We start from the raw sequence: 19,918 nt of genomic DNA on the forward strand, positions 1-19,918 counted from the left end.
CAGCTCACCTGCGGCAGGTGATCCCTTTCTGTCTGCTTAGGTAGCTCTTCAGTTCTGAGATCCGACATGCGGCCTCTTCAGACTCAGAAACAAAGTCAGATTTCCAGGCATCTGGCACAGAGCTGACCACCAAAGACCCCAAAAGTTGGAATAGACTCAGACCCCAGCCAGCCTCCCTCCACCAACCACCAGACATAGCTGTAATTTCCTGAAGCTCCTCAAGAAGACAGCTCTTGACTCCAGCACCAAGGCTGACGTGGGGCTGCAAAGGCATGCTGAGTCCTGTTTCTGCCTCATAGCACTCCCCTTCTATACTCTGAATACAGAGGAGAGAAGACTAGCCTGTCTAGCCTTCTGGGGAAGGAGCCCCAACCTACAGGCAACAGAGAGTACCTGAGGAAGCTGGAATCACGGAAATAGATGAGAGCTTGGGCAGAGGGCTGCAGACGTTGGTTCCGGTTCAGGAACTGCATCACCTCCATCTCTGTCACAGAGCGCCCTGAAGGGTACTGCTGGGCCTGCGGGGAGGGCAGAGACAGTGAGTTTGGTCCTAGGCCACAACAACCCTCCCTCCACACCTGCCAAGGCCCCAGGCCTCCTGTATCTGTGATGTTCCTCTCTCCTTCCCTCCAGGCACAAGCAATAAAATATAGCTAATAGCTAATGTTTTTTACTTATTTTTATTTTTTTTTCCTGGAACAAGGCACTAATAGCTAACATTCATTGAATGCCTGTAATACATTAAGTATTCTGTTACAGACTTTTGTTTTTGTTTTTTTTATTTTTTGTTTTTTTGAGACTGAGTTTTGTTCTTGTCGCCCAGGCTGGAGGGCAATGGCGCAATCTCAGCTCACTGCAACCTCCGCCTCCTGGGTTCAAGCAATTCTCCTGCCTCAGCCTCCCGAGTAGCTGGGATTACAGGCGCCTACCACCAAGCCCAGCTAATTTTTGTATTTTTAGTAGAGACGGGGTTTCGCCATGTTAGCCAGGCTGGTCTCGAACTCCTGACCTCAGGTGATCCACCCGCCTTGGTCTCCCAAAGTGCTGGGATTACAGGCGTGAGCCACTGCACCTGGCCCTGTTACAGACTTTTAATTCTCATAATAACCCTCCAATGTAAATGTCATTGCTTCTCTTAATATAGGGAAATTGAGGCTAGGTCAGAGTAAGCTGCATCACACAAAGCCACACAACTTATAGATGACAGAAGGGAGATCAGTACCCAGATCTATTTGATGGCAACACCTAAGCACACCTACCCTCTTACTTTTGCTCTTGGCAACCCCAGAGGCACTTCTCAAAGGACTTTTCTCATCTAGAGCATGGTCACTTGCAGTATCTTCAGCCTGTATTTCACTTCAAGTCTCAAGGACCTGCCTGTTCATAGTCCCAGGGTTTCTGACAGAGTGTGGCTTCTCCCAGCCTCTGCCCCAACCTTTGCTTCCTCCCCAGCCCTCCTCCAAACCTGTCTGCCTTACCCAGTGGAAGTGTGGATGCTCAGGAAGGTTGTAGCTGGGGGGAATGTATCCATAACGGGAGCCCAGAATCCCCACAAACAGCTGTGCGTTCTCCACCTCCCCAAGGCACACCTCCAGTTGTCTGTAGGCATGGTTATAGGGACATGTGGGAGTCACTGGGGGCATGGTATCAGGGAACATAGGCACAAATAGGGAGACAGGGCCCTGGCTAGCAACTGAGGAAAGAAAAGGTAGGCTGCTCTTGTTAGTATCCAAGGAGCGACTCCCGCTTTTACCCTCATCCATTCTTGCAGCCCCAACCATGCCCACCTCAGATCCACCACTCAAGCCCCTCATCCCTGACCCAGCCCCTCTTCTCTGCAGCCCCCACACCTGTTCCTACGGGTCTCCTCCTCAGTGACGCCCCAGCGAAGGTCGATTCCATGAAGGCTGATACGGTGAGGGGCCACTCGGGCCTGCAGTGCTGGCAGCACAGACCTCAGCAACAGGTCCCGCTCCCCGTGCATGTCTCGGAAAGTGGATGAAATGAAAAGCCGGATGCTGCGCCATCTGGGGATAAGCAGAGAGCAGGGCTCAGTCTAGGGATGAGTCCTACCCCCTAATCCACAGACACTGCTGTGATCACCCTTTAGAACTGAGCACAAGCCAGGTACAACAGACAGCAGATGGGTGCCCAGCAGGCCTTCAGAGAAGCACCTGCTAGTGGTCTCAACTGCAGGGCCCTGGAATTTAAATCCCACTTGCTATTTCTTGTACACCTCTCCTTTTTCTGGTAATCATTTTTATATACTTACTGTTTGTTCATGACAGCACTGTGAGGTAAGCACTATCATTATCTCCATTTTAGCAATCAAGAAACTATAGCTTTTTTTTTTTTTTTGAGACAGAGTTTTGCTCTTGTTGCCCAGGCTAGGGTAAAATGGCGTGATCTCGGCTCACCGCAACCTCTGCCTCCAGGATTCAAGCGATTCTCCCGCCCCAGACTCCCCAGTAGCTGGGATTACAGGCATGCGCCACCACACCCGGCTAATTTTGTATTTTTAGTAGACAAGGTTTCGTCATGTTGGACAGGCTAACCTTGAACTTCCGACCTCAGGTGATCTGCCCGCCTCGACCTCCCAAAGTGCTGGGATTACAGGCGTGAGCCACCGCGCCCAGCAAGAAACTATAGCTTTAAGAAATTAAGCAACTGGCCAGGCACAGTGGCTCATGCCTGTAATCCCAGCACTTTGGGAGGCCGAGGCAGGCAGATCACGAGGTCAGGAGATCGAGACCATCCTGGCTGACATGGTGAAACCCCGTCTCTACTAAAAATACAAAAAAAAAAAAAAATAGCCGGGCATGATGGCAGGCGCCTGTAGTCTCAGCTACTCGGGAGGCTGAGGCAGGAGAATGGCGTGAACCCAGGAGGTGGAGCTTGCAGTGAGCTGAGATCGCGCCACTGCACTCCAGCCTGGGCGAAAGAGCAAGACTCCGTCTCAAAAAAAAAATAAAAATAAAAAAGAAATTAAGCAACTAAGCCAGATTCAAATTACTATTTGGCAAAGCCACAATGAAAAAGCCAGAACCTGTGCTCCTAAGCCCTCTGCCTATGCCCTGGCCATACGGCCATGATGTCTGCTGTCATCTTTGCATTTTGACTTCCTTTCCTCAGTAGAGAAAGGAAGGGCTTGCTCACAATCTGACAACTCCCTGTGGTAGAGAAACCCCCACCTGAGAAAGAGGAAGCACGCCTTCACGAACAGAACAAGCGGCACCTCACCAGCTAGAATTTCAGCCCCAGGGTTTCCCAAGGTTTGACTGCAGCCCCTCCCAATTCACAAAGGCATAGAAACACAGACTGACCCTTGCTGGGAAATAGGAGCCAAGGGGCTTGGCGTGTCCTCTTCCAGTGGCCGGAGAGACTGGACCCCTGTCTTTCCTGGGGATGGTGGAATCTTGAATATTTTGTCCATTTGGCCCACATGTTCCAGAAGATGGGAGGCCCCATGCTCTGCAATGAACCTGACATAAATAACAAGATAAATGAGAGTAGAATACCACAGGTCAAAATCAGTGAGGTCTTCCAAAAAGGGCAGGGGGAAAAAGATATGTCTACGTTTGGTCACCAGTTAAGTGAAGCTCCTCAAGAAGATGACCATAAGCAGTTTATGCAGACTTAAAATAAATGAGGATGCAGAACCATAGGAATGAAGGAAAAGAGAAGCCCAGCTCTAGCCCCTCCTGCTCTGCATGGTAATCATAAACTTGCTGTTGGGCCGGGGCAATGGGCTAGGGAAAGGTGTAAAAATTAAAGCCATCCCAGTGTGCGCTTGAGCAGCTCTGTGCCAGCCATAAAGGCTCCCTGGAGAAGGAGGAATGTGCCTGAGGCTTCCTCATAGGAGTTGAGGGAAATGGATGGCATCCAAAGGAAAAGCCAGGGGAGAAAACAAGTAAATAAGAAGACAAAGGATGGAGAGACAGAGAAAAAAAACATGAAAAGATTTCTATAATTTTAGCTTAAATAGATGTAATTTTCTCTGGATCCAGAACTGAACAGAAGCCACAGTGACACGGCCAACTCTTGACAGTGAAATCTCCCATGTCCCTTTTCTTCTTTCCTACTGGATATAATGCAAACTTGGCTGAATACCAAGATGGCTGGAGCTGAAGCAGACATGCTGAATTACGAGGTAGAAGCTGAGTATTTGAGGATCATGGAGCAATAAGAGAGAAAGTGCCTGGGTCCCTGTGACACCGTGTTGCTGCTATGCCTGGATGGCTGTAAAAGAGGAGTGAACTACCTTACTTTAAAAAAGAAGTGACTGGAGCCGGGCACAGTGGCTCACGCCTGTAATCCCAGCACTTTGGGAGGCTGACGTGGGTGGATCACGAGGTCAGGAGTTCAAGACCAGCCTGACCAACATGGTGAAACCCCGTCTCTACTAAAAATACAAAAATTAGCCGGGCATGGTGGCGCATGTCTGTAGTCCCAGGTACTCGGGAGGCGGAGGCAGGAGGATCGCTTGAACCCAGGAGATGGAGGTTGCAGTGAGCCAAGATTGTGCCACTGCACTCCAGCCTGAGCGACAGAGTGAGACTCTGTCTCAAAAAAAAAAAAAAAAAAAAGTGACTGGAGTAGATAATCTCCTAAAAACTTTCCAACAAAGTATCCAACCCTTCAGTATCCATTCTGTACTCACTTCAGTATCCCATCAGTACAGCCTGAGAGTGTCACATCATTGGGATTCAAATCTGGTGACCTGGCAAAGGAAGAAGCAGTCATTAACCATCACAAACAATACCTAGAACACAGTCACTGCCCACTAACATCCCAAGATGAAAACCCCACTTCTGCACCTTTAATAGGGTTATGTGGTGGCTAGGGCTAGGGCGGACTCTCACGGAGGGGTACAGAGTTAGGTTAAAGTATCCACCTGAAGTGCAACAGAGGTAAGAAGGCAGAGGTGGGGAGATCCCTGCCAAGTGGGAGTGTCCTATGCTTTGGCAGGCGTAGAGAGGAAACGTAGACCACTAATTTCTGACACTGGGCAGGAAGTATAAGCACCCTTACAGGTATTGTACCCTTCTTAGGATGATACCAACAAAGAGGCACTTGGAATTCACACGCTGCCAGTAAAGCTGTTTGGCCACATTTATCATTCCTTCATCCATGCTTTGGCCAAGGAGGATGACCCTGTCCACCTGTAAGATGAAAGGGGAGAAGAAGCTAGAGAAGGGATGCTAGAGAGCCCGGGACATTAAGATATGAGCTTTGTGAGGACAGGAGGATTAGAAGAACTCTGAGAGGAGGAGTACCTGTCCTGAGAGCACATAGAATGAGGGAAGCCACTACATTTTAACTTACAGGGGACATCAAAGTGCAGGTTGGAGTGGGGCAGTGGTATACTGCAGCTGGCTCATTCAGGCTCAAGAGAGCTGATTGTTAAGTTTTCAGGAAGTTTGTGGGCAGTTGTTAAAGATGGACATTATTAAACATTAAATTGTATACATTTAAAAAAGTTAAATAAGTTATATTAAAAACAAATGTGACTGGGCATGTTGACACACACCAGTAGCCCCAGCTACTTGGGAGGCTAAGGCAGGAGAATCACTTGAGCCCAGGAGTTTTAGTTGCAGTGAGCTATAATCGAGCCACTTCACTCCAGCCTGGGCAACGGAGTGAGACCCTATCTCAAAAAATAAAAATCAGAAAATAAAACAAATGTAATAAATACTCAAAATGTATAACTTCCTAATAATTTTACTACATTTTATTATTATCTACTTGTGCTTATTTACATCTGCTGTATCAGGATTGTGAGAATACTACACAGCAGTGTGCTCCTGAGCGTCTTTTCCCAACTCTGTGTTCAGTAGCATCATGTTGATAGCTTGAAATCAGCCACGGTAGGACTGTTTACACCATGGAAATTTAGCTGATGCTACTAACCAAGGCTTATTTTTCTAGGCAGCTGGTTGTTAGATATTTAGCAGCACACCATTGGGTAGGGGGTTGTAGTCAGTAGAGAGCTGATCTGACTAGAGAAGTCAGCTTTAAAGGTCAAGAAATGAAATATATCAGTTGCAGAGGAAAATGTCGGGGAGGGAGACGGTTTCTCAGGGATTAATACTCACAGGAACCCTTTGGCCAGCCAGAGACAGCAGGTATTTCCCAAAAGTATTCAGGGACCATCCATCATTTTCATCAAACTCCTGAAGGAAAGACTTCACGTTATGTGGTTGCACAGTAAGCGACAAACACTGCAGCCCTGCAGTCTGCTTGGGAAATCTTCAGAACTGTGTACTATCTGTGCCTTTACCAAATATCTGGGCTATTCCCAGGCCTGTGTCCTTCATGTATTTTTGGATGGTGGGTGTTGAGTGTCTGACCTGGACTTGAGCCTGGAGCTTGATGGCAGTCTTCAGGATGCCTTCTTCTGCCTTAAACACTGCAGTCTTCAGAGTATCATCTCCACACAGCACGACATCCACCTGCTCCGCCCTCGTGATCATCATCCCAATCAACAGCAGCGCATAGTTCAGTGGGGGCTGATTGGACAAGTGTCAGGGGAAATAAAGCTCCCCTGCTTTGGAATTCACCCTTGCCCAGCCAGCCCTGGAGGCCAAACCCTTCCATTGGTTTGAGGGAATAAGTTCAACACTGGGATGTAGTGAGGTGAAAGTGAGACATATTTTGGTGATGGAAATTTAGAGAGTACCAAGTACCAGCCAAAGGTGAAATGTTAGTATTATGTTCCATAAACCTGGTTGAAACAACATCCTAGGAATTGTCCCTAGGAACCGAGGACTGATACTTGGAAGCAAATTCGTATCATTTATTTCAGTCTGAGTGTTTGCCTGGGAAAACCAGCTCTGGGAACAGGATACTGCTCAGGATCCCCAGCATCCTACCAACCCAACCCCTTGGAGGATGCTTTTTATTTTTTTACCCCTTGTGGGTTGCTCTTTGGACAGAGCCTGTCTGCATTAACATCTGTCCGATAGACCAAGACGGTGCGGCCTGGCAGCAGGGGCAGGCTGTGCTTCACAGAGAGGTTCACAGCTGTCTCTAGGGCCTGTCGGTACCTGTTCAGCATCTCACCATCATATTTCCACTGTCTACAGGCAAGAAAGACACAGACACAGGGGCTCAGGGCTTATCTGCCCCTTAGAGGCAGACGGGGAGATGAGAAGTTGCCACTAAGTATTGAGTCTTCTCCCTCCCTCAAGCACCACACCCCCTTCCACAGCCCACTCCATTTCTGGTGTAGAGGACTGGGAGAGAGCTTCCCTCTGCCCCCATCCTGTAGGATTCTTCTAATCCACACTCATGGTAGGAGAGGGGAAGTCACCTGTAGACCCACTAGCAAACTTAAATTATACACATATAATTTTCTAATAGTCACATTTTAAACAGTAAAAATAAATTGGTGAAATTAATTTTTCTTTTTTTTAAGAGACAAGACAGGCATGGTAGCTCACGCCTGTAATCCCAGTACTTTGGGAGGCCAAGGTAGATGGATCACTTGAGGTCGGGAATTTGAGAGCAGCCTGGCTAACATGGTGAAACCCTGTCTCTACTAAAAATTCAAAAATTAGCGGGGTGTGGTGGCATGCGCCTGTAATCCTAGCTACTTGGGAGTCTGAGGCACGAGAATCACTTGAACAGGGGAGGCAGAGGTTGCAGTGAGCTGAGATCACACCAGCCTGGGTGACGAAGCGGGACTTTGTCTCAATAAAAAAAAAAAAAAGAGCCAGGGTCCTTGGCTAATGCCTATAATCTCAGCACTTTGGTTTAGGAGGCCAAGGTGGTTGGATCGCTTGAGCTCAGGGGTTTGAAACCAGCCTGGGTGACATGGTGAAACCCTAACTCTACAAAAAATACAAAAAATAGCTGGGTGCAGTGGTGTGTGCCTATAATCCCAGCTACTTGGGAGGCTGAGGCAGGAGAATCACTTGAGCCCAAGAGGTAGAGATTGCAGTGAGCTGGGGTTGTGCCATTGCACTCCAGCCTGGGTGATGGGAATAAAATCCTGTCTCAAAAAAAAAAAAAAAAAAAAAAGGACAGGGTCTTCCTCTGTTGCCTAGTCTGTGCAGTGGCATGATCGTAGCTCCCCGCAGCGTCAAATTCCTGAGCACAAGAGATCCCAGCACCTCAGCCTCCCAAGTAGGTGGGACTACAAGTGCAAGCACCTGCACCTGGCTAAAATTAATTTAATACTGCATTTTATTTAACCCAATATATGAAAACATTTTCATGTCAGCCTGTAATTAATACAAAAATTATGAATATTTCACACTCTTGTTTTCAGACTGCCTTCAAATCCTAGCATGTCTCAACTCAGACTTCACTAGCATATTTCAACTGCTAAATAGCCACATGTGGCTAGTGGCTACATTGGTCAGTACATGAATACCATTTGGACTGGCCTCTTGGGCTTTTTTTTTTTTTTTTTTTTTTGAGACAGAGTCTCACTCTTATTGCCCAGGCTGGAGTGCAGTGGCGCGAACTCGGCTCACAGCAACCTCCGCCTCCCGGGTTCAAGTGATTCTCCTGCCTTAGTCTCCCAAGTAGCTGGGATTACAGGCACCCACCACCACACCCGGCTAATTTTTGTATTTTTAGTAGACAGGGGGTTTCACCATGTTGGCCAGGCTAGTCTCAAACTCCTGACCTCATGATCCGCCTGCCTCGTGATCCACCTGCCTCAGCCTCCCAAAGTGCTGGGATTACAGGCGTGAGCCACCATACCCGGCCAGGCTTGATTCTTAAATGGCCCTGTGTTCAGCTACTGATTCAGGAGATTCCTAGTTACTGAGCCCTCTAGAAAGTTAAGTGAGTCCTGTGTTTGTTTTGAGTAAAAATAAGTGTAAGATACCGATGAACCACTTAAAAAGACAGCTGAGACTTCACCAAGCCTACAAAACAGATGGTACATCTGTCTTTGAGCCTGCCGATGGTAACTATCTTTGTGTGTATTTCAAAATACACACACACACACAACAAAAACAAAAGAGATGAATGGGTCAAAAAATACAGAAAGAGATAGAAACAAAAAGAAAAACAAACATGTCACAGAAAAGAAAAAGAAAGAAAACCATGAATCAGAGCAGAAGCAGAGAGGACACCAGCATACAAGCATACACCACCATACATCAGCATAACTAAAAGAAAGGAATCCACATAAACGAATAAAACAATCACAGATAATAGAGTGGAGGTCCAGGAGTAGACTCTGTTTCACGACCTCTCTTTAGGACAATGTTAAAGACAAGGTGTGCTATGCAAGAAACCAGGCAGTTCTGAGCCACTGCGATGACTGACAAGCAAACCTTTACAGAAAAACAGCCGGGCTTCCCAGATGACTTCCAACCTGTGCCAGGGTAGCCCCGATTGCCCACCCTTGGCTCCCAGACGGTGCATACATACCTGGCCTTGTGTACTCTCAGCTTCTCCCTCTTGAGCCGCTCATACAACACAGGTATCCTCATTGCTGTCCGAAGCTGCTGACGGCTTAGGTGGCAAAGAAACCTCCGCCTGGGACGGTTCCTGTCATTTCTAGTTAGTATCCGCCTCATCAGTGTTATATTCGAAGGAAACGGCAATGCTGTATGATGACAGGTAAATTTCCGAGTTAGGCAGCTTCTATTCCCTCATCTTTTCCTTCCAGTAATGTGACCTGAGCCCCAACCCTTGGGGCTGGCAAGGGCCTGACCTCTGCCCCCCACCCCGACACACCCTGAGACTGCAAGGCAAGAGGCTGAAAATATTGGTGCTGCTGCTTCATTTATTGTCAGATGTGGGAGGCAAAGAGGAGTTGGAAGAAGGGGGAGAATACCTTGATTTCTGAGTTGAGCCTCAAGGGCATCAATGGCATCATGGGCGTTAAGAAATCTGAATGGAAACTGCCGACTGTGGATCACCGACTTCTAGAAAGCAAGGGAGGGAGGGGTCATGAGCACACGAGCCGGGAGTATAGGGGGCTTCAGGGGTCCACTCTATTAGCTTTGTGGGAAGGTACAGAAGGACAAAATGAACTTAGACAAGAGATATAGAAAAAGGGTAATACGAAGAAAGAAAAAAGTCATCATTTTAGGATGTGAGAAAAGGTAACAAAAGAAGAGAAAGTAACAGAAGGAGCCCTGTTTCTTTTAAGACTCCCTCTGGGCGGGGTGTGGTAGCTCACGCCTGTAATCCCAGCACTTTGGGAGCCTGAGGCAGGTGGACTGCCTGGGATCAAGAGTTCGAGACCAGCCTTGCCAACATGGCAAAACCCCATCTCTATAAATAAAAAACAAAGACTCCTTCTAAAATCAGTTACATCACAGAAGTGTCTCTTCCTGGTAAGTCACTGAGCTCGGAAAATTTAAATGAAAGTTCTTATACTCTACTGTAACTTCTCAAAGGATTTACTGAACCCCCAAACTTATCTCCCTCAACCTGTCTGTATTTCCAGACCTACTTACAGCCCACATGGAAACAGCTTGGTGGCCGTACCTGCCTCTGCCACCTGAAAAAGCCTGGCCTCCAAAGCAGCAGTGGCCTCTCCACGTGCACATCTAGTTGCTGGGCCCCATGGCTACCAGCCCCTCATACATACCGCATGCTGGAGTCTCTGGAGAATGAGCTCATGGTGGCGGGCACTGATTCCAACCCGCAGCAGGTTGCACAGGTTCCGAAGCATGGCCATGAAGGGAAGCTTCCCATTTTCTGTGGAATGTGAGGCATAGAGTGAGAAAAACAAATGAGAAGGCCAGGCACACTGGCATGCACCTATAATCTCAGCTACCAAGGAGGCTGAGACAGAAGGATCACTTGAGCCCAGGACCCTGGAATTGGAGTCCAGCCTGGGCAACATAGCAAGACTGTTTAAAAAAAAAAAAGCAAATGAGGGATGATTAGAGAGAGGTCAGAGACCAGAGCAAGAAGTTCACAAACCAGGCATGTAGAAAGTCCAAGATAGAGGAAGTGAGGAATTCACATACAGTCTACCCTACTCAAAATGTTTGAAAGGCTTGGAAAGATTAAAAACAGGGTTGGCCTGAAGTTTGGAACAAAATTTATGCAACACTGTTTATGGGATGGCTGTTATGTTACCACTTAATCTGTTGGCTCTAGCCCTAAGATTGGGTTCAACTGGCAAAATGTATTATCTAGTCTAGAACAAAGGTTTCTAAACTTTTTAGATGGCCAAAAGAGAAATTTAGTAGTGTAAGTTGATTTATGAAGTATATACTAACATAATGTAGTACATTCATTAGTTAATATTTCAAGGCACAATATCCATTTAAAAGAAGGTTCACCATTTATGAAACCCCGTCTCTACAAAAATACAAAAATTAGCTAGGCGTGGTGTCGGGTGCCTCTAATCCCAGCCACTCGGAAGGCTGAGTCAGGAGAATCGCTTGAAACCAAAAGGCGAAGGTTGCAGTGAACCGAGATCACGCCACTGCACTCCAGCCTGGGTGGAAAAGCAAGACTCTGTCTCCAAAAAAAAAAAAAAAAAGTTCACCATTTATAATGATGAATGTATGTAAATCCATATTTGAAATAGTCTTCATAATTTGTAAGCTTCTTACCCAATTTCTTATATTTGATTAGTCATTACTTTTTTTGCTTAAATATAGGTGAAAAAGATTTGCACTGGAGATAGAATTTCACCTCTGACCTCTGTCACTTTCTGGTTGTTCCCTTGTGCCTGTGTTATTAATATTATCTTCAAGCCATAGTTTCTTTTCTTTTTTTTTTGAGACGGAGTCTCACTCTGTCGCCCAGGCTAGAGTGTGGTGGTGCGATCTCAGCTCACTGCAACCTCTGCTTCCTGGATTCAAGCAATTCTCCTGCCTCAGCCTCCGAGTAGCTGGGATTACAGGTGCTCACCACCATGCCCGGCTAATTTTTGTATTTTTAGTAGAGACGGGGTTTCACCATGTTGGCCAGGCTGGTCTTGAACTCCCGATCTACAGTGGTCTGCCCGCCTCGGCCTCCCAAATTGCTGGGATTACAGGTGTGAGCCACCATGCCCAGCCCATAGTTTCTTAATAATAATATTTTTAAGGTTTATATCAATTTTAGGCTGGGCGCAGTGGCTCACGCCTGTAATCCCAGCACTTTGGGAGGCCAAGGCAGGTGGATCATGAGGTCAGGAGATCAAGACCATCCTGGCTAACACGGTGAAACCCCATCTCTACTAAAAATACAAAAATTAGCCGGGCGTGGTGGTGGTCACCTGTAATCTCAGCTAATCAGGAGGCTGAAGCAGGAGAATTGCTTGAACCTGGGAGGCAGAGGTTGCAGTGAGCCGAGGTCGCGCCACTGCACTCCAGCCTGGGCATCAAAGTGAGACTCTGCCCAAAAAAAAAAAAAGGTTTATATCAATTTTAGACAGTTAATTTGGTTAATACTGAATAATATAATTCCAAATCCATCTACAATTGAAAGATAAATTGCTATAAGTCAAATTATATAGAAACCAAAATTAAAAAAAAAAAAGAGTGAGCATTTCTGAGCATTGTGGATGCTCAGAAAACCTCAACTATTACACAGAACACTGTATCACATGGATTGAGTGACTATGTGGGTTCAATCTGCATGGTAAATACTGGGAAAATTCTTTTCTTTTAGATAAAAGTAAACATAAATAGGAGGTGTGATTTTCTTTTCCTGGACAGAGGTGCATTCAAACCACTTTAAAGGCGAGGCCTGTCAGTCCCTCACCGTGCCTTGTGCACCAGCCCACACCATCAGCAGCTTCATCAGGTAAACGGTGCTCCCTTTGTAAAGGGGATGTAAGTCTCATTTGAATTATAGCTGGAAGCTTTCAGCCCTCTGGAAGTCTTGGGATTCTCCAGTCATAATTCTTTTTTTTTTTTATTTTTGAGATGGAGTCTGTCTCTGTCACCCAGTGGCACAATCTTGGCTCACTACAACCTCCACTTCCCAGGCTCAAGCAATCCTGCTGCCTCAACCTCCCAAGCAGCTGGGACCACAGACATCAACCACCATGCCCAGCTAATTTTTGTATTTTTGGTAGAGACGGGGTTTCACCATGTTGCTCAGGCTGGTCTCAAACTCCTAAGCTCAAGTGATTTGCCCGCCCCAGCCTCCCAAAGTGCTGGGATTACAGGCGTGAGCCATGGTGCCTGGCCTCCAGTCATAATTCTGATTCACAAACTGTACGGAACAATTAGGTTGTATATGTACTGTAAATGAACTATTGCATCCATTGTCGACTCAAGTTTTTTCCACTGTTACTATGTATAAAAGGTTTTCTAGATCATTTTTGATAAGAAATTAAGTCCAATATCATACTGGTGATATTAGAAAATAAACTGGACATTCATCCTTCAGGTTGCAAAATTCACTAATTTCATTCCAAAAAAATGTTAATGAGTTATTAATGAGATCTGTGATCTCCAAAAAGGGTTCTGTATACCCAATTACATTTTATCTTATATTTTATACTTATATCTTTTTTTATATTTCCTTTTATTTATTTATATTTATTTTTGGCTGGGCACAGTGGCTTACATCTGTAATCCCAGCAGTTGGAAACCAGCCTTGGCAACAAAGTGAGGCCCTGTTTCTAAAAAAAAAAAAAAAAAAAAAGGTACATATACATATATTCTGGTATACCCTAAAAATTGTTTTTGTAGTATGTGATTAAAAAAAAGAAACTCTAGCCACCACGGGATTAGACTATGGGCATTTGCCTCAACCAGGATAAATGACATTAAAAGAATAAATTTACACGTCCTTACATTTTCAGGGACAATGGTTCTCAACCAGAGGGAGGAAGTGGAGATGGGTGCATATAGAATTATCTTCATATGGCCGGGTGTGGTGGCTCACACCTATAATTCCAGCACTTTGGGAGGCCGAGGCGAGTGGATTACTGGAGGTCAGGAGTTCAAGACCAGCCAACATGGTGAAACCCCGTCTCTACTAAAAATACAAAATTAGCTGGGCATGGTGGCGTGCACCTGTAATCCCAGCTACTCAGGAGACTGAGGCAGGAGGCAGAAGTTGCAGTGAGCCAAGATTGCACCACTGCAGTCCCGCCTGGGCAAAAAGAGCAAAACTTCGTCTCAAAAAAAAAAAAAAAAAAAAGAATTATCTACATATACCAGCTTCTATCCAGGCCCCTTTATTCTACTCTACCCCAAGTGGTTTCAACTATCAGGGAAGAGGCTGTCAGCTGGGGGCAGGTGTGTGTGTGTATGTGTGTTTGTGTGTGGGGGTGCGTGTGTGGGTGCAGTGGCTCATGCCTATAATTCCAGCACTTTGGGAGGCCAAGGTAGGAGAAATGCTTGAGGCCATGAGTTTGAGACCAGCCTGGGTAACATTAGAAAGACCTTGTCCCTAAAATAAAATTTAAAAAAAGTAAAAATTTTATAAAGTAAAAAATGAAAGAAAGAGCCTGCAGTTAAAAGTAGACCAAAAAAAAAAAAAAAAAAAACAGAGAAAGAGAAAATTGAAGATAACTTGGTCCTCCTCTATTTGAATTTTTTTTTTTTCTGTATCAGTGTGGGCAAATTACCTAAAACTTCCATGTCCTAAATACAATATGAGGTTCTGTACAGATTCCGATATGCCATGTGCCAGTCCTACCTTTTTTGGAATGAGTTACAGAGATACTGATACAAGTATAATGAGAGAGAAGGTACTTTTGTCATATGTTGATAAAAACTTGTGCATCACCTAACTATATCTGGTATAATGATCTATGATGCCAACATTACTCAAAGCAGGTACCACTGTTTACTTTGGTGTAGTCAATGGCAGACCTTATAAATCAAATCATTTTCAGTAATACAACTACCAGGCAAAATAATAACTTCATCATTCCACAGAAATCTTCTAGTGAGGATCTAAAATGTGGTGCATAAATGGGGAAGAGAAGGAGGGAATGTGATGGTCAAGGCCACTCTACCAATGAGCTCCTCCCAGACCGACGCTTTGTTCCCCCGTAGGCTCAGCTCCCGCTCCCAGGTCTCTGGCCTAGACAGCTTCATCCTCTTCCCAGCTCTGCTAGGATCCCAAGGCCCAGGAAGGCGACTTCGAGAAAAGAGCTGTCGGTTGGAGGGGTATCTGAGGATAGGGAAGAAAGAGGTCTATCATTTCAGAGTCAGCAAGAAAATAACTCAGAAAAGGAAAGGTGAGTCATGTTTACAGGTGAGTCAGAAAAGGAAAGGCAGCAATTGGAAAGGCAGTCATGTCTACAGGGCATGTCTGCCTAAAGTCATGTTGCTGGGTTTGAGAACTACTGGGATGGGGGCCACGGATGTTGAAAAGTTAAGGAATTACTTAGATGGAATGCATGCTCAGGGTGCAGCTCCTCACCTGTAACCCAGCAGGGCTTGAACGTGCTGGGCAGGCTCGTGGATGTGCAGTCGCTGAACCAGCTTCTTCAGGGTGAACCTTGGAGGATTCTTTTTCTCTGGCACTGTATCACAGGCCTTCTCAAACTGTGGAAACATCCCCAAGTCCCACAGGGGTTCTTTCATCCATGACCATGGGAACTTTCTTCAATAAAGCAGATTGTAAGACCATCCTATCCCTATGTGGTAATTTCTTTCTTCAAAATAGATTTGGCCAAGGAGCAGGAATAGAGGGTACAAATCTCTGGCAACAAGAGCTCCCATGGTGAGCAGCACAGGAATGGCAGTTCTTTGGGGTCACCGTTTCATTCACACAAGCAGTTAACATGGGTTGACTGGCTTGTGAGAAACAAGGTGGGGATAGAATGAACACAGGACAGCTTTGTTTGTAGAGGAGGGGAAAGGGAAAATCAGCTCCGATTTAAATCACTAAGACTCTTAATAGATAAATAGAGAAATGAGCACAATGCAGGCTACGAGGAGTTTAAAAACTAAAAGTAGGCCGGGCGTGGTGGCTCATGCCTGTAATCCTAACACTTTGGGAGGCCAAGGCAAGTGGATCATTTGAATCCCAGCTACTCGGGAGGGAGGAGTAGGAGGTCAGGAGTTTGAGACCAGTCTGACCAACATGGTGAAACCCCATCTCTACTAAAACTACAAAAAAATTAGCTGGGCATGGTGGTGCATGTCTGTACTCCCAGCTACTTGGGAGGCTGAGGCAGGAGAATTGCTTGAACCCAGGAGGTGGGGATTGCAGTAAGCCAAGACAGAACCACTGCACTCCAGCCTGGGCTACAGAGCAAGGCTTCGTCTCAAAAATAAATAAATAAATAAAAACTAAAAGTAGGTAGCTTTCAGAATCTTCTATGGCAGAAGAACTAAATTTAGGATATATTAATAGGATGAAGAGAAAAGACGAGCTGACCGACTGAGAATGCGTTTTTTCTTATAACGCTAATATATATTTTCCTAATCATCTGTTTTAATAATGATGATGGTAGTGATAGCTAACACTTATTTGTTTCCAGGAATTGTTAGAAATACTTTAAATATAGTAACTTATTTAATCTTTATGACAACCTAACAATGTAGGTTCTGCTTTATTCCCATTTAATACATGAGAAAACTGAGGCAAGAGAGGTTAAATCATTTGACCGATATCTCATAGCCAGTAAGGGGTGGATGGAAGATTCAAAGCCGGGTGATGTGAATCCAGATTCTATGCTCTTAACTGCTATGTACAATACCTTATTTGTCCAAAAGTAAAAAGATTTTGTTTGGTTTGTTTTTAAAACTTCCTGTGAAAGGTATATATTTCATAATGTTTTAAACTCACTTATCCAACTTTACTGACATGTCACCTGGCAGTAAAGTACAATACCAACTGGGTGTGGTGGCTCACATCTGTAATTCCAGCACTTTGGGAGGTCAAGGCAGGTGGATCACGAGGTTAGGAGATCGAGACCAGCCTGGCCAACATGGTGAAACCCCATCTCTACTAAAAACACAAAAATTAGCCGGGCGTGGTGGCACACGCCTGTAGTCCCAGCTACTCAGGAGGCTGAGGCAGGAGAATCGCTTGAGCCTGTGAGGTGGAGGTTGTGGTGAGCCAAAACCATGCCACTGCAGCACTCCAGCTTGGGCCACAGTGCATGACTTCGTCTCAAAAAAAAAAAAAAAAAAAAAAAAAAAAATACAATACCAAGGAGAGTGAAGTGAAAAAAAATAAAACCACATGCCTTTCTCAGTGCTTTCAGAACCTTACCCATAATCACAGCCAAGAATCCCCAGGAAGAAAGTATTTTCAACCCTAATAGAATTTTGTTCCTAAATATTAGTCCAGAAAAGATTGTACATGCACATATACAACCCCAGAAGAAGGGACTCACCTTTCTCTGCTCTTCTCTAAGACACACTATGTACCTTGGAAAAGGTCTGCAAGAAAATGGAGGCTCCATCCTCTGTAGGGACAGGAGAAGCAGTTTCAAAAAGGGAAATGGAGGTTGTCCTTGAAGAGACTCAGTCAATAGCCCTGAAGGTGCATCTCTACCAAAAAAGAAGCCAACTAGAAAAGAACCCTGCCCTGCACCACATGCCCCCGAGCTCTACCCAGCCCCCCTGCATTTCTCTGACTCCCTTTGCTCCTGGTATGGGACTTCCCAGCATCAGCATGCTCCTTTGTCCTGCCCTTCCTGGAGAAAAGGGGCGTGGGTCGAGGGCTAGGGCAGTGACTGACTGGACAGCGGGGTGGCCGGCGGGGGTGCTTCTTGGCCCGGTGCTTCCGAGGGTTGTACTTAGCCAGCTGGTACTCGTCAAACTGGGCAAATTTGTCCGTCATGGCAGTACGGAGACAGGCGGGCAGGGGCACCAGCTTATTCTTATCTCCCTCAGCCAGGCTCTGTCAAAGAGAGAGGACACCACTAGTAGCAAGACCCAAACCAACCCTCCAAAACAAAACGAGGCCACTTCATGGAGATACATGAGAGCACAGAATAGCGAGCAAGTTCCCAGCCCTAGCTCCAAAGTCACAATTTCTGTGGTACTGATTTTCATTTCTTCATTAGAAACATGAGGTCCTGGCTGGGCAGGGTGGCTCACCTTTACGCCTGTAATCCCAGCACTTAGGGAGGCCAAGGCCAGTGGATCACCTGAGGTCAGGAGGTCAAGACCAGCCTGGCCATCATGGTGAAACCCCATCTCTACTAACAATACAAAAATTAGCCAGGCGTGGTGGTGCACACCTGTAATCCCAGCTACTCGGGAGGCTGGGGAAGGAGAATCACTTGAACCTGGGAGGCAGAGGTTGCAGTGAGCCGAGATCACGCCATTGTACTCCAGCCTGGGCGACAAGAGTGAAACTCCGTCTCCCAAAAAAAAAAAAAAAAAATGCATGAGGTCCAGAATAAGACCATTTTTTTTTCTCAAACTTTGGTCCAGCCCTTCTCAATCACATTCTCCATGTTGGGCAACCCAGCCTAGTGGAGGGAGAAGCTGTCCTGTCTGAGCACCAATGCTGAGGAAAGCTGAGGGGAAACCAAACTGCCTGAGAATTTTCTCCAAGGATGCAGTGAGCATAAGAGAAGGAATGAAGTGAAGGCCCAAGCTCAGGGAAATGAGCACCATACCTGGTAAAGCTCAGCCACCTGGATCCAGTCAGAAGGCAGCTGGACAATGGCACAGAAATATCGTCGCAGGTGGGGGCGACATGCCGGCAAGAAGGCAGCAATGGCCAAGATTTTATTGGCCACATTCCGGACGTTCAGCTGCTGCCTGGCATACAAAGATGCCTAGGACACAGGGTGAGAGGACTAGAATCTCAGTCACTCCTCCCATAGCTTTCTGCCCTGAACTTACCTACTGATTGAGTGTGCCTGTATAAAACCTTTCCTGAGCTGTCCACACTGTCCACAAAATACGAAGCCCAGGCCGCCTGACTTGGCATTCTAAAACCTCCATACTCTATCCCTTACTCAACTTTCCAGCATGTCTTCTTCTGAGTCTACTGACTGCCTTGCAAGTCAACCAGGCCTTTTCCTTCTTTGGAAGACTTCCTGCATCAATAGCTATCAAAAATTTATTCAGGGTTCAAATCATTGATTAAACCTGCCATTTTCCAAAGCATCATAGAAGATATTTCCCACCTCGCTCTTCTCTGCTTCAGAAATGTTCACTGTCTAACATTCCAGCTGTATTTGTATGATATTTGGAAAAGTATTTTGCTTCCCTAACAATACTATAAGCTCCTTGAGAGAATGGGTACTTACTAAACAAACCAAGCCTGGTATACTCTTTCCCCGCTCTTCACTGAACCACAGGGACTAGGCCTCAGACTCACCCAGAAATCCTTCCTAAGAGAAGCTCCTCCCACCCCCAACATGAGGCTAGTCACCACCCCACCACACACCATAACCACACTCCCAGTCTACCAGCTTCACACCCCCATCCCCTCCTTCACGCCTCAATACCTTGAGGATAAACTCAGGCTCCAGGAGGGCAAGTTCACGACAGATTTCAAAAATGGCAGCCAGGGTGGGATCAGATGCATCTTTCATGTTTACTTCTGAGACCAGAGTAGAGCACAGCAAGCTCAGTAGAGTCATCTGGGAATTGAGAAAGAGGGAAGAAATGAGAAGAGAGGTAATAAGGACCAACTTAAGCATCCATGCAGACTAACTTACAAAGTCAAGGACAGAGAGAATGGACCCGAGATGTGGAGTCCAATTGAGAACTTACAAAAGGGGATTAGGGCCAGGCATGGTGGCTCACATCTGTAATCCCAACACTCTGGGAGACTGAGGTGGGCAGACCACCTGAGGTCAGGAGTTTGAGAGCAGCCTGGCCAACATGGCAAAATCCCATCTCTACTGAAGATACAAAAATTAGCCAGGCATGGCAGTGCACGCCTGTAATTCCAGCTACTCAGGAGGCTGAGGCAGAATAACGAACTCAGGAAGCAGAGGTTGCCATGAGCTGAGATTATGCCATTGCACTCCAACCTAGGCGACAGAGTGAGACTCCATCTCAAAAAAAAAAGAAAAAAAATAAAAGAGAGAAAGAAAGGAAAGAAAAAAGAAAAG

At 46.0% G+C, this 19,918-nt stretch overlaps 1 protein-coding gene across 5 annotated transcripts in view; it reads right to left on the reverse strand.

Moving 5' to 3' along the window:
- The window catches only part of TEP1 (telomerase associated protein 1), a 46,305-nt gene that overhangs the window by 18,934 nt on the left and 7,453 nt on the right, over nt 1-19,918 (reverse strand). For 2 of the 5 annotated variants that reach the window (XM_063651365.1, XM_063651364.1), the window contains exons 4-22: nt 19,307-19,441; nt 18,467-18,628; nt 17,578-17,739; nt 17,231-17,302; nt 15,304-15,428; nt 14,894-15,051; nt 10,562-10,671; nt 9,800-9,887; nt 9,391-9,568; nt 6,911-7,079; nt 6,351-6,509; nt 6,096-6,173; nt 5,032-5,162; nt 4,661-4,720; nt 3,324-3,482; nt 1,851-2,027; nt 1,479-1,599; nt 394-518; nt 9-122 (exon numbers count right to left, since the gene is read on the reverse strand). In XM_063651365.1, the coding sequence (XP_063507435.1) occupies nt 9-122; nt 394-518; nt 1,479-1,599; nt 1,851-2,027; nt 3,324-3,482; nt 4,661-4,720; nt 5,032-5,162; nt 6,096-6,173; nt 6,351-6,509; nt 6,911-7,079; nt 9,391-9,568; nt 9,800-9,887; nt 10,562-10,671; nt 14,894-15,051; nt 15,304-15,428; nt 17,231-17,302; nt 17,578-17,739; nt 18,467-18,628; nt 19,307-19,441 (2,483 nt within the window). Of the gene's footprint in view, nt 1-8; nt 123-393; nt 519-1,478; nt 1,600-1,850; nt 2,028-3,323; nt 3,483-4,660; nt 4,721-5,031; nt 5,163-6,095; nt 6,174-6,350; nt 6,510-6,910; nt 7,080-9,390; nt 9,569-9,799; nt 9,891-10,561; nt 10,672-14,893; nt 15,052-15,303; nt 15,429-17,230; nt 17,303-17,577; nt 17,740-18,466; nt 18,629-19,306; nt 19,442-19,918 lie in introns of all 5 variants that reach the window. The other 3 variants (XM_054447595.2, XM_054447593.2, XM_054447596.2) reach the window with 2 other exon arrangements.

The sequence above is a fragment of the Pongo pygmaeus genome, chromosome 15 (assembly GCF_028885625.2).
Source record: "Pongo pygmaeus isolate AG05252 chromosome 15, NHGRI_mPonPyg2-v2.0_pri, whole genome shotgun sequence".
In the NCBI taxonomy this organism is placed as follows: domain Eukaryota; kingdom Metazoa; phylum Chordata; class Mammalia; order Primates; family Hominidae; genus Pongo; species Pongo pygmaeus.